The sequence below is a fragment of the Equus quagga genome, chromosome 14, assembly GCF_021613505.1.
Source record: "Equus quagga isolate Etosha38 chromosome 14, UCLA_HA_Equagga_1.0, whole genome shotgun sequence".
Classification (NCBI taxonomy): domain Eukaryota; kingdom Metazoa; phylum Chordata; class Mammalia; order Perissodactyla; family Equidae; genus Equus; species Equus quagga.
Window position 1 is genome coordinate 20,842,037 of NC_060280.1, and position 18,979 is coordinate 20,861,015.

At 36.0% G+C, this 18,979-nt stretch overlaps 1 protein-coding gene across 1 annotated transcript; it reads left to right on the top strand.

The window, feature by feature from the left end:
* Positions 1 to 2,376: 2,376 nt before the first annotated feature.
* On the top strand, positions 2,377 to 3,349 carry LOC124251700 (olfactory receptor 10A3-like). Its single transcript, XM_046684503.1, has one exon. The coding sequence runs from the start codon at positions 2,377 to 2,379 to the stop codon at positions 3,319 to 3,321; it is 945 nt and encodes a 314-aa protein (XP_046540459.1). The 3' UTR covers positions 3,322 to 3,349.
* Positions 3,350 to 18,979: the final 15,630 nt, after the last annotated feature.

Sequence of the window (18,979 nt, forward strand, 5' to 3'; positions counted from 1 at the left end):
CTGTTGACATGTTGTCTCAGTGCTCAGGAATCATTAGACGCAGCTGAAAACTTTGAACCAGTAGACTTACTGGTGTTGACACTAGCCAATTTCCTTTTCCCTTCTTTTCAGAGAAAAGTTCGGAGGATAGTAATAGGTACAAGTACTTTCCATGCACTAATTTTCAAATTGTAAAAGTTTGTAACTGGAAAGGAACTTGGTAAATAGTCCGATTCTTAACTTTTCAATTGCAAGGCTGAAATCTAGAAAAGGGAGTGATTTGCATAAGCATTCCATGTCAGTGTGTTATCCAAGACAGCATTAGAGTCTTCTAAGTTATAGAGAAAATGTGGAATATCTATGGGTAGTTGCTCTTTCAATTATGAAGTTTTTGTTCCATTACATGCTTTGATCATTCCTTTAAATGTTTTCCCTTTTGTTTATATGATATTTTAAATTTTCTAATTTAAAATGTATCCACTTTTAAATATTTAGAACTGAATGCATCATTTCTTTTCTCCATTAGAAATGGGTTTAAGTATTTGATCCTGCAGAGTCTATTTTACTAAATTTCAAATATTTTTTGACATCTGAAATGTAATTATTATGGTTACTACAGATACTGATTTTAATGGATGATTATGGTCAAACTCAGAAATAAATCAACTTACATTCTACTGTCTGCTAATGTCCTATTGATCTGCACTCAAGACAAGATTACATGTCTTCAGTTTGCTGTGTCCTTCTGTTCTGCATTCCTCTTCTCCCACAGTGAATTTCCACTGGCTTTCACAACATCACGGAAAGGCCAGTAGGCGTCAATTCTAGTGCTAAGTTGTCATAAATACCTTTATCCTGAGCAAGTCATCCCTCCTCCTAATGTCTTTCTCCTTCCACCTAATGTATCTTCCCACATGACATCCTGTGATTACAGTTTTTCATCCTCCCTCCCAATTCAGAAGTAATTTTTCCCTCATTAAAATATCTAAAGCACTTGTTATTATGCCTATTTCCCAATAGCGTTGTGTACTGGTGTCACTTTTCTTTTGACACTCTATTCCTTTAAGATACAGCCTGGGTTTTCCTAATTATTTTATTTCCGTATTCATCAAATATAGGTTTAACATCTATTATTGGCCAGGGACTGTTGTAGTGTTTTAGGCATTGTGAATAAACAGAAGAACAAGATAAATCTTTACCTTCCTGGAGTTCATATTTTAAGGAGGAATTAGAAAAGGAAATATATATATATATATATATATATATATATATATATACACACACACACACACACACACACACACACACATAAAGTCAGTTGATGGTAATGGAGAAAAACAGAGCAAGTTATAAAGGGTATCAGTAAGAGTACTGCGGTAAGGGTGGAATGCTATTTTATGTAGTGTTTCCAGCTCTCTGTTGAGCTGTGGGATCAAATGTGTGCCTGAGATTGCTGAGCCAGGAAAATGGTGGGTGCTCAATCAGTGTTTGTCAAATAAGTAATGATTAACTAAACTTCTTGATGAGAAAGGGAGTGGGGAGAGAGAGAGAAAAGAGGGAGAGAGAAGGAGAGAGAGAAAGTGAGAGGAAACTTTTAAATCACAGTTTCATAATGATAAAAATGGGCTTTTTCTCAAGTCATCATGGTCACAAGGATGGGCCATGGAGAAGCCCATCTCCACATAATTGGCCATGACCAGTTTGAGCAGTTATCACTAAACCTGAAGTCAACTCACACAGTTTACAGATCATCTCAGATAGGTACTCCAAAATACAACTTTCTTTATGTGTTTCTGCAGTGTCATCACATTTCACTAAGTCACATACAGTAATGTTAAACCTAATGAATATTTCTAATAAACATATATTGACTGGGCTGTAACTGAATTATTATTGTTATTTGTGTGAGCATCTTTTTCCATTTGTCACTCTTGGACACTTTATTTTTTGTGGTATAACATTTCTTAATTATTTAAAATTGGGAAAAATAGATGACACTTATAGCAATGTAATAGGAATGAGACCTAAGTTCTAAAATATTTTTTTGCTTTCAGGCTATGTTAAACATTTCAAAGTACATAGTGTATGAGTTGCACTGTAAGTAAAAGAACTTTGATATTATTTTGTGCTATTTAGATAAGGTTTCTAAGTGAGAATTATTCATTCTCCTTTTATATTTGAAAGATTCATTAATTCTTGTAATTGGCCATTCTCCAAAATTGCCAAACTAAATTTCTGTCTGCAGAGATTCCTCCTTATAGCTTTTGCCAGGATTATCTGGGGCGAATGCGTTCAATGAGTTTAATGAGTTCAATGGCTTGAACTCTCAGCTATTAGACTGCGACTTCATAATTTATGTGCTATGCCACAAAAACAATATATGCTCCCATTACTGAAATGAAAAGGCACAATCAGAGCTCTGTGGTTGAATTCGTCCTCTTGGGCTTTTCTAACTTTCCTGAACTCCAAGAGAAGCTCTTTGGGGTTTTCTTGGTTATCTACCCGGTAACTCTGATGGGAAATGCCATCATTATAGTCATCATCTCCCTGGGACAGAGCCACCACGTTCCCATGTACCTGTTCCTCCTGAACTTGTCTCTAGTTGAAGTGGGTTTCAGTGCAGTCATTATGCCTGAAATGCTGGTAGTCTTCTCCACTAAGAAAACTATGATTACTTTTTCAGGCTGTTTTGCACAGATGTATTTCATTCTTTTTTTTGGTGGAACTGAATGTTTTCTCCTGGGGACAATGGCTTATGATCGATTTGCTGCAATCTGCTTTCCTCTGAGCTACCCAATGATTATGAACAAAAGGGTTTTCGTGAAATTAGTAACGTTCTCATGGGTGTCAGGGATCATGGTGGCTACTGTGCAGACCACATGGGTTTTCAGTTTTCCCTTTTGTGGCCCCAATGAAATGAATCATATCTCTTGTGAAACCCCAGCAGTGCTAGAGCTTGTGTGTGCAGATACATTTTTGTTTGAAATCTATGCATTCACTGGTACCATTTTGATTGTCATGGTTCCTTTCTTGTTGATACTCTTGTCTTACATTCGGATTCTCTTTGCCATCCTGAAGATGCCATCAACCACTGGGAGGCAAAAGGCCTTTTCCACGTGTGCTTCCCACCTCACGTCTGTTACCCTGTTCTATGGCACAGCCAATATGACTTATTTACAACCCAAATCTGGCTACTCCCCAGATACCAAGAAGCTGATGTCATTGTCTTACTCACTTCTTACACCTCTGCTGAATCCACTGATCTACAGCTTTCGAAACAGTGAGATGAAAAGAGCTTTGATGAAATTATGGAGAAGAAAAGTGGATTTACCCACATTCTGACTGTGCTGAGAAGCCTTGTGATATTTGGTTACTGCCTGACTGAAGTCTGTTTAAGTTTAATAATGATGAAAATTGTTTGCATTTCTTGATATGCAATATATTTAATTTGTTGCATTCTCTAAGTTTAAAAATATTTCAGGGAACCCTTTCTTTTGATAGTGTATTATTGTCACTTGTTTCATAGATATATTCCTAGAGACATAAGTTTTAATGACATATGATATAATAGTTTATTCATCCATTTTTCTATTATGAATCTCCTGGTCATTACTGGATTATTGTCATTAAGACAAAGTTTCAATAAACACCTAGATCCATATGTTCATATGTACTGATGTTTTATTTCTGTATGATAGATTCCTCCAAGTTGGCCTGATGGAACAAAGAGTATCTGTGCTTATAGATTTTAATAGCCTTTGCAGAATTACTTTTCAAAATGATTGTAATCCTTCAGACTTAGCTGAAGACCTACTCTGCTGTACTGACAGTGTAGAACTTCAAGAGACCAACAAATAGATGAGATTTTTATTTTTGGAGTGAAAATATGTTTCATGAATGAGTGAACAAAGTATAGTTATTTTGGGGACACCAAACTTATTCTACTTCATGGACTCACCCAGATTATAATCACAAACTGTATTTATCTAGGTATTTTTCCAGATATTCATCCAATGTTGGTGACCAGAGAACTACAAGAGAACCTTCCTGAAATATCACTTGATAACATCTTTTTCAATTATAGACCACTCTTTTTAGAAACTTTTGTCGAATTTCCCTTTGTAGGCCAAAATTGTTCCCAGACACTTTTCTTATAAACAATGGATGACTCATTTTTTAATTGTGGAAAAGTATTATAATTAACTAACTGTGCATATTTTCTATGGTCTTTGAGTCACATTGCTAACTTTGTGGTCTTTCTCAGCATGAATAATTTCTCATCTTGCAACATTTGGAACATTTCATGCTTGCTTCATGTTTGAATGTTTCAATTAGTGAACAGAGAGGGGCACCTTTGTTGAATCTACACCATTTGAAGCTGTCATTCAGCTTTGGAAAACAATTTTTTAATTTTATGGCCTCTACCAAAAATCAGAAGTGTAGGTGTAAAACTGATTGTATTTTCACAAAAAGAAATTTCATCAAAAATTTGATGTAATAGTTGAGTTTGAGTAATATTTGAATGTTATATACTTTTCAGTACAGCATTAGACAAGTGCATTGGTATGCACTTTTTAGCAGATTCTGTCTCTTATTGTGCTGAAATTTCTTTCAGGAGACTCTGTCATTTGAAGCAGTATATGTATTATGGGAATCACAGAAGGAGAAGAGAGAAAGTGATGGAAAGTTTATTTAAAGAAATAATGGCTGAAAACTTCCCAAACTTAGGGAAAGAAATGGACATCCAGATTCACCAAGACCAAAAGTCTCCAAAAAGAATAAATCTGAAAAGGGCTACAATAGGACGCTTTATAAGTAAACCATCACTAGCCAAAGACAGAAAGAATTTGGAAAGCGGCAAGGGAAAAGTGACTAATCACATACAAGCTTGCTCCCATAAGACTATAAATGGATTTCTCAACAGAAACTTTGCAGGCCGGGAGAGAATTGGATGATATATTCAAAATATTGAAAGAAAAAAAATGTCAAAAAAGAATACTCAGCAAAGCTGTCCTTCAGAAATGAAGGAGAGCTAAGACTTTCCCAAACAAACAAAAGTTGAGGAAATTCATTATCACTAGAACTGACACTACAGTAATCTAAAGGATATTCTTCAAGGTGAAATGATAAAACATTAATTAACAATGTAAAACATAAGAATGTGTAAAAATCACCAGTAAATGTGTAGTCAATTCCAGATTCTCCAGTATAGTAATGGTTATGTACAAATCACTTTCAACTCTTGTTAAAAACAAAGGTATTAAAATTAACTTTAATTACAACAATTTATTATCAGATACACAATATAAAAAAGAATTAAATTGTAGTATCAATAACCGAAAATGTGAGGAAGGGGAGAAATTAAAGCATAATTTCTGTTTCCTATTTTAGTTAAGTTGTTCCCAACTTAAAATAGGATGTTATAGCTATAAGATGTTTTATGTAACCCTCATGATAACCACAAAAGAAAACCCTGTAGTAGAAATACAAAAGATTAAGACAAAGGAATCAAAGCATATCACCACAAAAAGTCATCAAATCTGAAAAGAAGACAGCAAGAGAGAAAGAAAGGAACAAGGGAACTATAAAAACAGTCAGGAAACAACGAACAAAATAGCAATAGTACGTTGTTACTTTTCAGTAACTATTTTAAATATAAAGGGATTAAATTCTCTAACCAAAAGAAAGAGAATGGCTGAATGGATAAGGAATCAAGATCCAATGATATCCTGCCTACAAGAGATTCACAGTAGCTTTAAGGACACACAGACTGAACATGAAGGAATGGAAAAAGATAGTCCAAGCAAATGGCAACCAAAAGAGAGCATTGATAGCTATACTTATATCAGACAAAATAGATTTTAAGCTAAAAAATGTCATGTGAGGCAAAGAAGGTCATCATATAATGATAAAGGAATAAATTTACCAAGAAGATATAACAATTGTAAATATTACTCACCCTACATTGGAACACCTAAATATATAAAGCAAATACTATCTGAACTAAAGGAAATAAAACAGCAATACAATAATAGTAGGGGACATTAATACCCCATTCTCAATAATGGATAGATCATCCAGACAGAATATCAGTAAAGAAACAGTGGATCTGAATAACAATACAGACTGAATGGACTTACAGACATATGCAGAACATTCCATCCAATAGCAGCAGATTATGCATTCTTTTCAACTGCACACAGGACATTCTCCAGGATAGATCACATGTCAGCCCACAAAACAAGTCTCCCACAAATTCACAGAGATGGAAATTATATCAAGTATCTTTTCTGACCACAGTGGTGTGAAACTAGAAATCAACAATAGGAGGAAAACTGGAAAATTTGCAAATATGTGGAAATTAAACAACCCACTCCTGAAACAAACAATGAATCAAAGAAGAAATCAAAACAGAAGTAAAAAATATCTTGAGGAAGGGAAAATGGAAATACAGCATGCCAAACTTATGGGATGCAGCAAGAACAGTTCTAAGAGGGAATTTTATAGTGATAAATGTTTATATTAAGAAAAAAGAAAGATCTCAACAAAACAGCCTTACATTACACCTCAAGGAACTAGGAAAGAAGAACAAAATAAGCCCAAAGTTAGTAGAAGGAAGGAAATAATAAAGATTAGAGGAGAAATAAATGAAGTAGAGAATAAGAAAACAATAGAAAAGATCAACAAAACTAAGAATTGGTTTCTTGAAAAAATAAAATTGACAAAAGTTTTAGCTAGACTTGCTAAGAAAAAAGAAAGAGGATTCAGATAAATATAATCAGAAGTGAAAGATGGGACATTATGACTAATACCACAGAAATATATAGGATCATAAGAGACTACTGTGAATAATTATACACCAACATACTGGACAACCTAGAAATAATGGATACATTCCTAGACATACAACCTGCCAAGACTGAATCATGAAGAAATAGAAAATTTGAACAGACCAATTACTAGTAAGGAGATTGAATTAAGTAAGGAGATTGAAAAGCCCGGGACCAGATGATTATACTCATGAATTCTACCAAACATTTGAAGAAGAATTAATGCCAACCCTCAAACTCTTCCAAAAACTGAAGAGGAAAGAACATTCCCAAACTCATTTTATGAGGTCAGCATTATCCTGACACAAAAGCCACATAAGGATACTTCATGAGAAGAAAACTACAGGCCATAGCTCTAATGAATGTCTCAACAAAATACTAGGAAGATGAACTCAATGGCACATTAAAAATACCATATACCATGATCAAGTCGGATTTATTCCTGGGATGCAAGGATGATGCAACATAGGCAAATCAAAAAATGTGATACACCACATTAACAGAATGAAAGGTAAAAACCATATGAAAATCTCTGCAGATGTAGAAAATGGATTTGACAAAATTCAACATCCTTTTGTGATAAAAACTCGCAACAAAGTGGATATAGAAGGAAGGTGCCTCAACATAATAAAGGCCATATATGTGAGAAGTGCAAAGTTAGCATCATTCTCCGTGGTGAAAGGTTGCAAGCTTTTACTCTAAGGTCAGGAATGAGACAAGGGAGCCATTATCACCCCTCCTATTCAACACAGTACTGGAAGTCCTAGCCAGGGCAATTATGCAAGAAAAAGAAATATAAGTCACCAAAATTGGAAAGGAAAAAGTAAAATTCTCTCTGTTGGCAGATGATATGATCTTGTATACAGAAAATTTTAAAGACTCCAGGAAAAACTGTTAGGACTCAGCAATGAATTCAGTAAAGTTGCAGGATACCATTCCAACATTTACAAATAAGTTACATTTTGATACATTGACAACAGACTATCAGAAAAAGAGGTAAAGAAAACAATCCCATTTACAACAGCATAAAAAACAATAAAACACTGAGGAGTAAAATTAACTAAGAAGGTGAAAGATCTATATACTGAATACTGCAAGACATTGGTAAAAGAAATTGAAGACACAAATAAAGGGAAAGATGTCCTGTGTTCATGGATTGGAAGAATTAGTATTGTTAAAATATACATTCTACCCCAAACCATCTATAGATTCAATGCATTCCCTATCAAAGTTCCAGTGGCATTTTTCACAGAAATAGAAAAAAAAATCCTAAAATTTGTATGGAATCATAAAAGACCTTGAATAGCCAAAGCAACCTAAGAAAGAAGAACAAAGCTGGAGGCGTCATACTTCCTGATTTTAAACTACATTCCAAAGCTATAGTAATCAAAACAGTGTGGTATTGGTGAGAAAACAGAAACATAGACCGATGGAATAGAATCGAGAGTCCAAAGATAAACACTTGCATATACAGTTAACTATTATTTGACAAGGGAGCCAAGATGCTCAACTGGGAAAAGCTCTTCAATAAATGATGATGTGAAAACTGGATATTCATATGCAAAAGAATGAGATTGGAGCCGTATGTTACACTACTCACAAAAATTAACTTGAAATTGAATTAAAAGCTCAAACATAAGACCCCCAATCATAAACTCCTAGAAGAAACCATAGGCCTAAAGTCCCTTGACATTAATCTTGGCAATGTTTTTTGGATATGACACCAAAAGCACAAACAGGAGAAGCAAAATCAACAAGTAGAACCACATCATACTAAAAAGTATCTGCACAGCCAAAGAAATGATCAACAAAATGAAATGGCAACCTACAGAATGGGAGAATATATTTGCAAACCATCTATCTGATAAGGGGTTAATATCCAAACTATATAAAGAATTCATACAAATCAATAACGAGAAATCAAATGATTCAATTAAAAAATGAGCAAAGAACCTGAACAAACATTTTCCGAAAGAAGACATACAAATGCCCAACAGTACATGAAAAGGTGCTCAACGTCACTAATCATCAGAGAGATACAAATTAAAACCACAATGAGATATCACCTCATATCTGTTAGAATGAATATTATCAAAAAGACAAGAGATAACAAGTGTTGGTGAGGATGCTGAGAAAAGGAAGCGATTGTGTACTCTAGGGAATCTTAATTGATACAGCCACTAGTGAAAACAGCACGGAGGTTCATCAAAAAATTAAAAATAAGACTATCATACGATCCAGCAATCTCACTTCTGGGTATATGTCCAAAGGAAAGGAAAGCAGGATCTCGAAGAGATGTCTGCACTCTCATTTCATTGCAGCATATTCACAATAGCCAAGACATGGAAACAACATATGTGTCAGTCTACAGATGAATGGTTAAGAAGAAGTGCTATATACAAAAAGCGAAGTATTATTCAGAAATGAGAAGAAGGAAATTCCGTCCTTTGTGACAACATGGATAGGTCTTGAAGGCATTATGCTCGGGGAAATAAGTCAGACATAGATGAATAGTGTATGATCTCACTTATATGTGGAATCTCAAAAGGTCAAACTCACAGAAACAGAGTAGAATGGTGGTTGCCACGGGTTGAGGAGTGGAGAAAAAGGGGAGACGTTGGTGAAAGTGTACAAACTTTCAGTTATAGAATGAACAAGATCTGGGTATTTAATGTACTGCATGGTGACTATAGTTAACAATATTGTGTAATGTCATTGAAAGTTGCCGAGAGAGTACATCTTAAAAATTCTCACCACACACACAAACACACAGACACACAGACACATACAGGTAATTATGTAGGGTGATGGATTTGTTAATTAACCCTATTCTGGTAATCATTTCACAATAGATACTAGAGTTCAATCATCACGTTGTACACCTTAAACTTACACGATGGTATATGTCAATTATATCTCAATAAAGCTGGAAAAAAATAATAGCAATATATAGTATAACAACTACAATAAAGGCCATCACAAATTGGAGCTCTTCTGTGTCAGGCATTGTGTGGAGCATCTTATATTTTTCTCTCATTTAACCCTTGCAATAGCTTTATGAGATAGACACTGTCTTATTCCTTATTATCTTATTCCTTAAAATTTTATTGAAATAATTTTTTAGTTCTTTAGGTACCTCCATTATGCACGTATTGGATGTTTTTCTTTGTTAGCTTCCCAAGTCCGTGTTTTCACTCTAATCATTTAAAGTCTGTTCATTTCCTTTTCATTATGCTTGAATATTCTCTTCTCTCTTTACCACTATGTTTCAGCAGTGTCTATTCTCTTTTTCAAAGTTTCCAATATGGCATCATGTTTGAGATTTTCTTACTTCAACGCCTTCCCTGAACTCTGCCAGCTAAGGTTTCATCAGTTTCTGTTGTTCTGCTATGTCTTCCCTGAGCATGTCTATTTTCACTTTGTGCTCTTCATTTATATAACATTACTTCATAAATTTTAAAAGTTCTTGGCAGTATTTTTGATGATGATTATTATCTGTTCTATAGCAACATGTTCTAATGAATGTTCTTTATTTGTCATTTGCCTTTTCTGTTCTTTTCTTCCTTTTACCCTTTAGTTTCTGTTTTACTCTGATGCTGGATCTCTTTGGATTATTGCCCATGTTTTGAAAAAAGTGGCCTTTTTCTAGACCAGTGATGCACAGGCTGTTTGTCTGGAGACAGAACCAGGCTGTATTTCAAGTCAGCAGGAATTACTCATGGTTAACAGTAACCTTCTTTGTAAACGATTTTCTCAATTGTTGGTCAGACACATAGGCTTTATGTGGGATGTTAGCACCATAGAATTTCAGGTCTCACTCAAGGCTTAATGAGTTCCAATCTGCATATTAAAACATCCCCAGGGGACTTGGATACACTTAAAAGTTTGAGAAGCGTTGGTGTATAACACAGCTTATATCTTTATAAGGAAGATGAGTTCATTTTTCCTTTGCTACTCCCCTGCTGTCAGATCATGGGAGCTCACGTTACCTCGTCTTATCCTACTGATAGATAGCTTCGTGAAACTGTGGTGTATTTGTGTGACCTTTGTTCATCCACGCCCACTCGCTTCTCCCTTGTGTCAGAGCAGGTCCAGGGAAGCCTTTACTGCCAGGCTACCCATCCAATTCGCCTTGTTTCAAACAAGAGGATTCTTGATTTTATCATCCAGCGTGTGCTGCTTTCAGTGATTCTCAACTTTAGTTTAGTTGTATCACATCAGAATTACCTGGACAGATGTGAAAACATAGATTGCACACATAGAGTGTCTGTTTCAGTAGATCTGTGGTGGAGCCTGCTAATTTGCATTTCTCATAAGTTGCCTCATAGTTCTGAAGCTGCTGGTCCAAGCACCACACTTTGAGAACGATGGCTCTAGAGAACTCAGTTCTTCTACCATTATAGAAAGTACGTGTTAGGCAGCATTTGGCATGCCTGGCACATGTGACTAGTTCATGCATGGGATGTAATCTTACCACGGCAAATGATATGAGAGGGATCCTTGGATTGGATTCTGTGAATGAGAATCCCATTTTCTTAGGATAACTGGTATGCTTCCCAGTGATACATATTAAATAGAATGAATCTCTTACTGTTCTTGGCAACTTATTGCTGCCAAGAAGAGAGAGCTTCCTTGACAATGGAACCTGCTCCAGGAAAGCAATGATGAGTAGTCAAAGGTAACCCGTGTCCTGGCCACTGCTTCCAGTTCTGGGCAAAGCCAAGTCCACAGATTTACTCATCTCTCCAGTCTACTGGGGCTGAGCCAATGGGCTCATTATTGCTCAAACCAGTTTAGACTGATCCCTAAGTCCCTGTTTCTCTTATACCCCATGAGGTTAATAATGTTATGTTTATTTTACAGGCAGAGTAATATAACCAGAGAAGTTAAATGATTTGCTCAAATCATACAAACTAGGACTGATCTTTTCACCCCTAGTTTAAAAGTTCTAAATATGAAATGAACTGTAATGACATATTTTCTAAAAAAATTCAGTGGCTCTATATGTCTACTTGAAATGATTAAAAGTTCTTGGATGAGGGGGGAGGGCATCCAGGCTTTCTACAAAGAGAATTTCAATCTACTTGCTTTACCTTGATTCTCACCATTGCACAAGCTGCATTCCAGCCAGTCATTCCTCTACCTCTAGCTCACCTGCCTTTGCTCACAGCCTCTCCCCACTGCTAAATTGCTTCCTCTGTTTTCACCTTCTTTTGGGAGATGTCATGGTGAAATTGAGTCTCGTGTGCGAAGAGGCATTTATTCCCTATAGGAATGTGAAGGAGTGGCGCTCCAGATTGGCGTTCTTGAGTTTTCTCACCTGAGAGACCAAGTTCAAGCCTCTTTAATTCATGCAAAAATACTGGAAAGTGTTTATGAAGTGATTCCTCCAAGTTCTCCAGGGCATATCATTTAACATCATGTAATGTTCTAGAATCATTGTACTGAGGCACTGAGTTGTGTTTATGAGAAGGTGGCTTTTGACTGGAGCTAAAACTTCTGATAAAGTAGCATGACATTTACAGAGACAGAGTCAAGAGGTAAGAAAGTGCAGATTCTGCTTGTGTGCCTGTTGTTGAGTTTTCCGTTTACAGTTCTCCTCGCCGATAGTGGGAGACGCTCTTGACGTGATGTCTCAGTGCTCAGGAATCATTAGATGCAGCGGAAGCATTTGAATCAGTAGACTCTTTGGTGTTAACACCAGTCAATTCATGTTCCTCTTCTTTTCAGATAAAACTTCGGGCAATAATTAGAGGTATAAGTACTTTGCATTTACTAATCATCAAATCTTAAAAGTTTGTAACTGGAAGGAAACTTGGTAAGTAAGTCCAACTCTTAACTTTTCAATTGGGAGGCTGAAATCTAGAAAAAGGGAGGGATCTGCCTAAGTGTATTCCACATCAGTGAGTTATCCAAGACAGCATTAGAGTCTTCTAAGTTATAGAGAAAAGGTGGAGTCTCTATGTTTAGTCACTCTTTCCATCATGAACATTTGGTCCATTACATGCTTTTAATCAATTCCTCAAATGTTTTCCATTTTGTTTATATGATACTCTGAGTTTTCCAATTTTAAAAGCTGCCAGTATTTAAATATTTGGAACTGAATACATGTTATTTTTTTCTCCATTAGAAATGGGCTTAAGTATTTGATCCTGCAGAGTGTATTTTACTAAATTTCTAGTATTTTTTGACATCTGAAATGTAATTATTATGGTTACTACAGACATTGATTTTGATGGATGATTATGGTCAAACTCAGAAATAAATCAACTTGCCTTCTATTGTTTGCTAATGTCCTACTGATCTGCACTCCAGACAAAATTATATGTCTTCAACTTGCTGTGTTTTTTCATTCTCCTGGGTTCCTCATCTCACATAGGGCATTTCTGCTGGTTTTCTGCCGACATGCAAATCTGATTTGATTTTCAAAAAAAAAATAAAATAAAATAAACCAAAGAAATTTCATCAGCAGATTGCTGAAACCTTGTGGGTAATATCTGAATATTGTATAGTACTGTTTTCAGTTAGACATCAAAGAAACATCAGGAAAAATTTTAACTGAGTGCCATTTTTCTTTGATATCCTGAAATTTCCTTCTCATAGCTCTTAAAAGAACCAATTATGTAAGATTTATATAAAACAAACAAGCAAACAAAGGAAGCTAAATACAAAGTTTCCTTTTAATCATTCTTGGAGTTCATTTGTTCATTCATTGATTTTATAACCAATTTTTCTTTTTAAAGCCTTAACTTATTTTTTTCTTGGCTTTAATGTGATATAATTGACAAATAAAATTGTATATATTTAAAGTGTACATGATGATTTGATATACAGATACATTGTGAAATTATTACCATGATCAGTTTAATTACCACATTCATTGCCCCACATATTTACCTGTTTTTTGATTGAGAACACTTGAGATCTACTCTCTTAGCAGATTTCAAGTATCCAATATGTTATTATTAACTATAGTCACCACGCTGTACCTAAGATCCTCAGATCTTCTTCATCTTGTAACTGAAAGTTTGTACCCTTCGATTAACATCTCTCCATTTACCCAGCCCCTGGTAACCACCATTCTACTTTCTGTTTCTATGAGTTAGACTTCTAAAAAAATATATTTATTTATACATCTATTTATTTATTTTAGATTCCACACATAAGTGATACCATACAGTATTTTTCTTTCTGTCTGGCTTATTTCACTTAGTATAAAGCCCTCCAAGTTTATCCATGTTTGTCACAAAAGACAGGATTTCCTTCTTTTTTATGGCTGAATAATATTCCACTGTGTGTGTGTGTGTGTGTGCGTGTGTGTGTGTGTGTGTGTGTGTGAGAGTATAGATATATATACCATATTCTCTTTATCTGTTTCTCTTTAAGTGGACATGTAGGCTGTTTCCATATCTTGACTATTGTGAATAATGCTGTAATGAACATAGTAGTGCAGATTAAACCAATTTTTCTTAAGAAAAATTGTCTAAAAAAAATTTCTTAAGAGATCCAAATCTCAGTGAAATAGTCCCTGCCCATGAAGGATTTATAGTTTATTGTATAGTCATTAGAATTGGAGAATCAACACTACTAAATTTATATCCTTTCTTATTTCATTATCTTTTGTGATAAACAAAAGTCTAAATTGGCAAGATGTTTATGGAATTACAATAAGAAATCAGGTCACATTAATTCTAAACGTGAACTTGCTTCTGAGTGTGTGTATCTACGTGCATGCCGGGAATTCATAAATTTGTGATGTTATTTGAGGAGATAGAAATGATCACTAGTAAATTTGGCCATAGTTTAAAAATTTTATGTCAGTCTGATGAATCGAAATTGCTACCATGCTTCACACATAATAGGCTAATCATGCAATTTCCTCATACTATTCTCTGTAATGGTTTAACCAGTCACTGTATCAGATACTGCTAGTTGCCTGGTTTATGCCCATTCTCCCATTTTCTTTAGTAACAGACCTCAATTTTCTTTATTTTTTGCCCCAGGTTTACTGAGATATAATTGTCATATAACATTGTGTGAGTCTGAGGTGTACAACATGTTGATTTGATACTTATATGTTGCAATATGATTACGACCCTTGTGTTAGCTAACACCTTCATCATGTCACATAATTACCATTTTTTATTTTGTAGTGAGAACGTTTAAGAACTACTCTCTTAGCAACTTTCAAATATATAATACAGTATTGTTAATTACACTGACAATGCTGTGCATTAGATCCCGGAACTTATTCGTCTTCTAACTGGAAATTTGTATCCTTTGGCCAGCATCTCCCCAATTCTCCCTCCCAACTCTAGCCCCTGGTAACCATCATTCTAGTCTTTGTTTCAGTTTTTTTAGATTCCACATATAAGTGGGATCATACAGTATTTGTCTTTCTCTGTCTGACATTTCACTTAGCATAATGCCTTCAAGTTCCATCCATATTGTCACAAAGGGCAAGACAACCTTCTTTCTCATGGCTAGATAATATTCCATTATCTATATCTGTATCTGTATATCTGTATCTCTATCTACCACATCTTCTCTTGGCTATTGTGCGTAATGCTGCAAAAAACACGGGAGTGAAGATATCTCCTCAAAATCCTTTTTTTATTTCCTTTGGATATATATCCAGAAGTGGGATTGCGGGATCATGTAATGGTTCTATTTTTAACTTTTTGGGGAACTTCTTTACCATTTTCCATAGTGGCTGTATCAATTTACATTTCCACCAAAAGTGCACAAGGGTTCCTTCTTCTCCACATCCTCATCAACAATTGTTATCTCTTGTCTTCTTGATGATAACCATTCTAATAGGTGTGAGGGGATATCTCATTGTGGTTTTGATTTGCACATCTCTGATGATTAGTGATGTTTAGCATCATTTCATGTGCCTGTTGGCCATTTGTATGTCTTTGGAAAAATGTCTATTTCCTCTGCCCATTTTTTAATTGGGTTGTTTATTTTTTTTATTGTGTTGTATGAGTTATTCATATGTTTTGGATATTAACACCTTATCAGATATACGATTTGCAAATATTTTCTCCCAGTCCATAGGTTGGCGCTTTTTTGGTTGATTATTTCTTTTGCTGTGCAGAAGCTTTTTAGTTTGATGTACTCCCACGTGTGGATTTTTGCTTTTGTTGCTTGTGCTTTTGGTGTCATATCCAAAAGATCATTGCCAAATCAATGTCAAATCTCTGTTTTCTTCTAGGAGTTTTACAATATCAATCTTTAATCCATTTTGAGTTCATTTTTGTGAGTGGTGTAAGATACGGGTCCAGTTTCATTTTTCTACATGTGGTTATCCAATTTTCCCAACAGCATTTATGGAAGAGATTATGTTTTCCCCATTGAGTCTTCCTGGCTCTCTTGTCAAATATTGGTTGACCATATATGTGGGGGTTTATTTCTGAGCTCTCAATTCTGTTCCATTGGTCTATGTGTAAATTTTTATACCAGTACCATACTGTTTGAATTACTATGGCTTTGGAGTATAGTTTGAAATCAGGAAGTGTGATGCCTTTAGTCTTGTTCTTTCTCAGAATTGCTCTGGCTATTGGGGTCTTTTGTGGTTCCAAACAAATTTTAGGATTATTTTTTCTATTTTTGTGAAAATGCCATTGGAATTTTGGTGAGGATTGCATTGAATCTAAAGATGGCTTTGGGTAGTATTGACATTATAACAATATTAATTTTTCCAACCCATAAGCACAGAATATTTTTCCATTTATTTGTGTCTTCTTCAATTTCTTTCATCAAAGTCTTGTAGTTTTCATCGTACAGATCTTTCACTTAGTTGGTTAAATTTTTTCCTAAGTATTTCATTGTTTTTGATGCTATTGTGAACAGAATTGTTTTCTAATTTCTTTTTTTGTATATTTCATTGTTAGTGTATAGAAAAGAAACTAATTTCTGTATGTTCATTTTGTGTGTGTGTGAGGAAGATTGGCCCTGAGCTGACATCTGTTGCCAAGCTTCCTCTTTTTTTCTTGAAAAAGATTGTCACTGAGCTAACATCTATGCCAATCTTCCTCTATTTATGTGGGATGCCACCACAGCGTGGCTTGATGAGTGGTGCTGGGTCCATGCCCAGGATCCAAACCTGTGAACCCTGGGCTGCTGAAGTGGAGTGCATGAACTTAATCACTATGCCACTGGGCCAGCCATTGTATGTTGATTTTATATCCTGCAACCTTACTGAATTTGTTGATTAGGTCTCACAGGTTTCTTTTTTGAATCTTTAGGATTTTCTATATATAAGATCATATTGTCTGCCAACAATTTTACTTCATCCTTTCCAATTTGGATGACTTTTATTTCTTTTTCTTGCTTAACTGCCCCGCCGAGGACTTCCAGTATTATGTTGAATTGCAAGGGTGAGAGTGAGCACACTTGACTTGTTTCTGATCTTAGAGTAAAGGCTTTCACCCTCTCACCTTTGAGTATGATATTAGCTGTGGGCTTGTCATATATAGCCTTTATTATGTTGAGGTACAGTCCTTCTATACTCACTGTGTTGAGAGTTGTTGTCATGAAAGGATGTTGAATTTTGTCAAGTGCTTTTTCTACATCTATTGAAATGATCATGATTTTTCTCTTTCATTTCACTAAAGTGGTATATCACATTTATTGATTACTGTGCGTTGAATCATCCTGACTTCCCAGGGATAAATTCCACTTGATCATGGTGTATAATGTTTTTAACGTGCTGTTGAATTTGTTTTGCTAATATTTTGTCAAGAATTCTAGCATATATATTCATCAGGGACATGCGAGATAATAGAAAAAATATACATTGGTCTCTGCCCCTGGCTCCTGACACTGGGCTCCTGAAGCCCTTGTAATTTTCTGGGTGACAAGGGTGTCTTTTGTTCTAATGAAGTGACTCTGGGTGGGCTCCTAGATGGCTCCTGGATGAGAGCTGGTCACCAGAAAGAACATGCCATAATTAGAGGCTTGGAATTTTCAGACTCACCCCTCATTCTCTTGAGAAAGGAAAAGGACTGAAAATGGAGTTAGCGATTGATTATGTCTAAGTGATGAAACCTCCGTGAAAATCCTGGTAGTATGGGGTTCAGAGAGCTCCCAGGTTGGTGACTACATCCACATACTGGGAGGTTGATGAACTCCAACTCCATGGGGACAGAAGCTCCTGTGCTTGGGACCTTCCCAGACCTTGCCCTATGTATTTGTTTATCTAGTTGTTCATCTGTATCCTTTATCATATCCTTTAATAAACTGATAAATGTAAGTGTTTCCCTGAGTTCTGTGAGCTGCTCTAGCAAATTAATTGAACCCAAGGAGGGGGTCATGGAAACCTCCAATTTGCAGCCAAGTTGGACAGTAGTTGTGGGTAACCTTGAGATCTACTATTTGCTATTGGCACCTGAAGTGGGGTGGGAGCTGTCTTGGGAGACTGAGCCCTTAATCGGTGGGATCTCACACTATCGCCAGGCAGATAGGGTCAGAATTGAGTTAAGTTTTAGAACACCCAGCTGGTAATATGGAGAATTGCTTGGCGTGGGGACCCCCACATTTAGTGACTAATAGTGTCAGAAGTGAAGTGTTATGAACGTGGTAGTAGTGTGAGAGTGAAAATAACACATGGAAAATTGAGATTTTTCACCAATACACAGCCCTAACAAACTAATACAGCTTGTAACACGTGAAGCTCAGGGTCAAATGCTACAGTCAGCTTCTTAATGTAAGGAGCCTTTTGGGTTTCTTTTTTTTTTGAGGAAGATTAGCCCTGAGCTAACTACTGCCAGTCCTCCTCTTTTTGCTGAGGAAGCCTGGCCCTGAGCTAACATCTGTGCCCATCTTCCTCTACTTTATATGTGGGACGCCTACCACAGCATGGCGTGCCAAGCGGTGCCATGTCTGCACTGGGAATCTGAACCGGCAAACCCCGGGTTGCCAAGAAGCGGAATGTGTGAACTTAACCACTGCGCCACCGGGCTGGCCTGCCTTTTGGGTTTCTGAAGTGTCTCGATTTGCTCCCTGCCAACAAGTCATAGGCCTGTCCTTTCCTTTGCTTAGTTACATAAGATCTTGGAGATGCTTGTGACTGGGCAGACCTAGATAGATACAGAGATATACTTACCCTGGAAGCTGAGGATCTAAGGAGGCATTGCTGCTGTGCTAATTTATTTTTTCTCTATGTT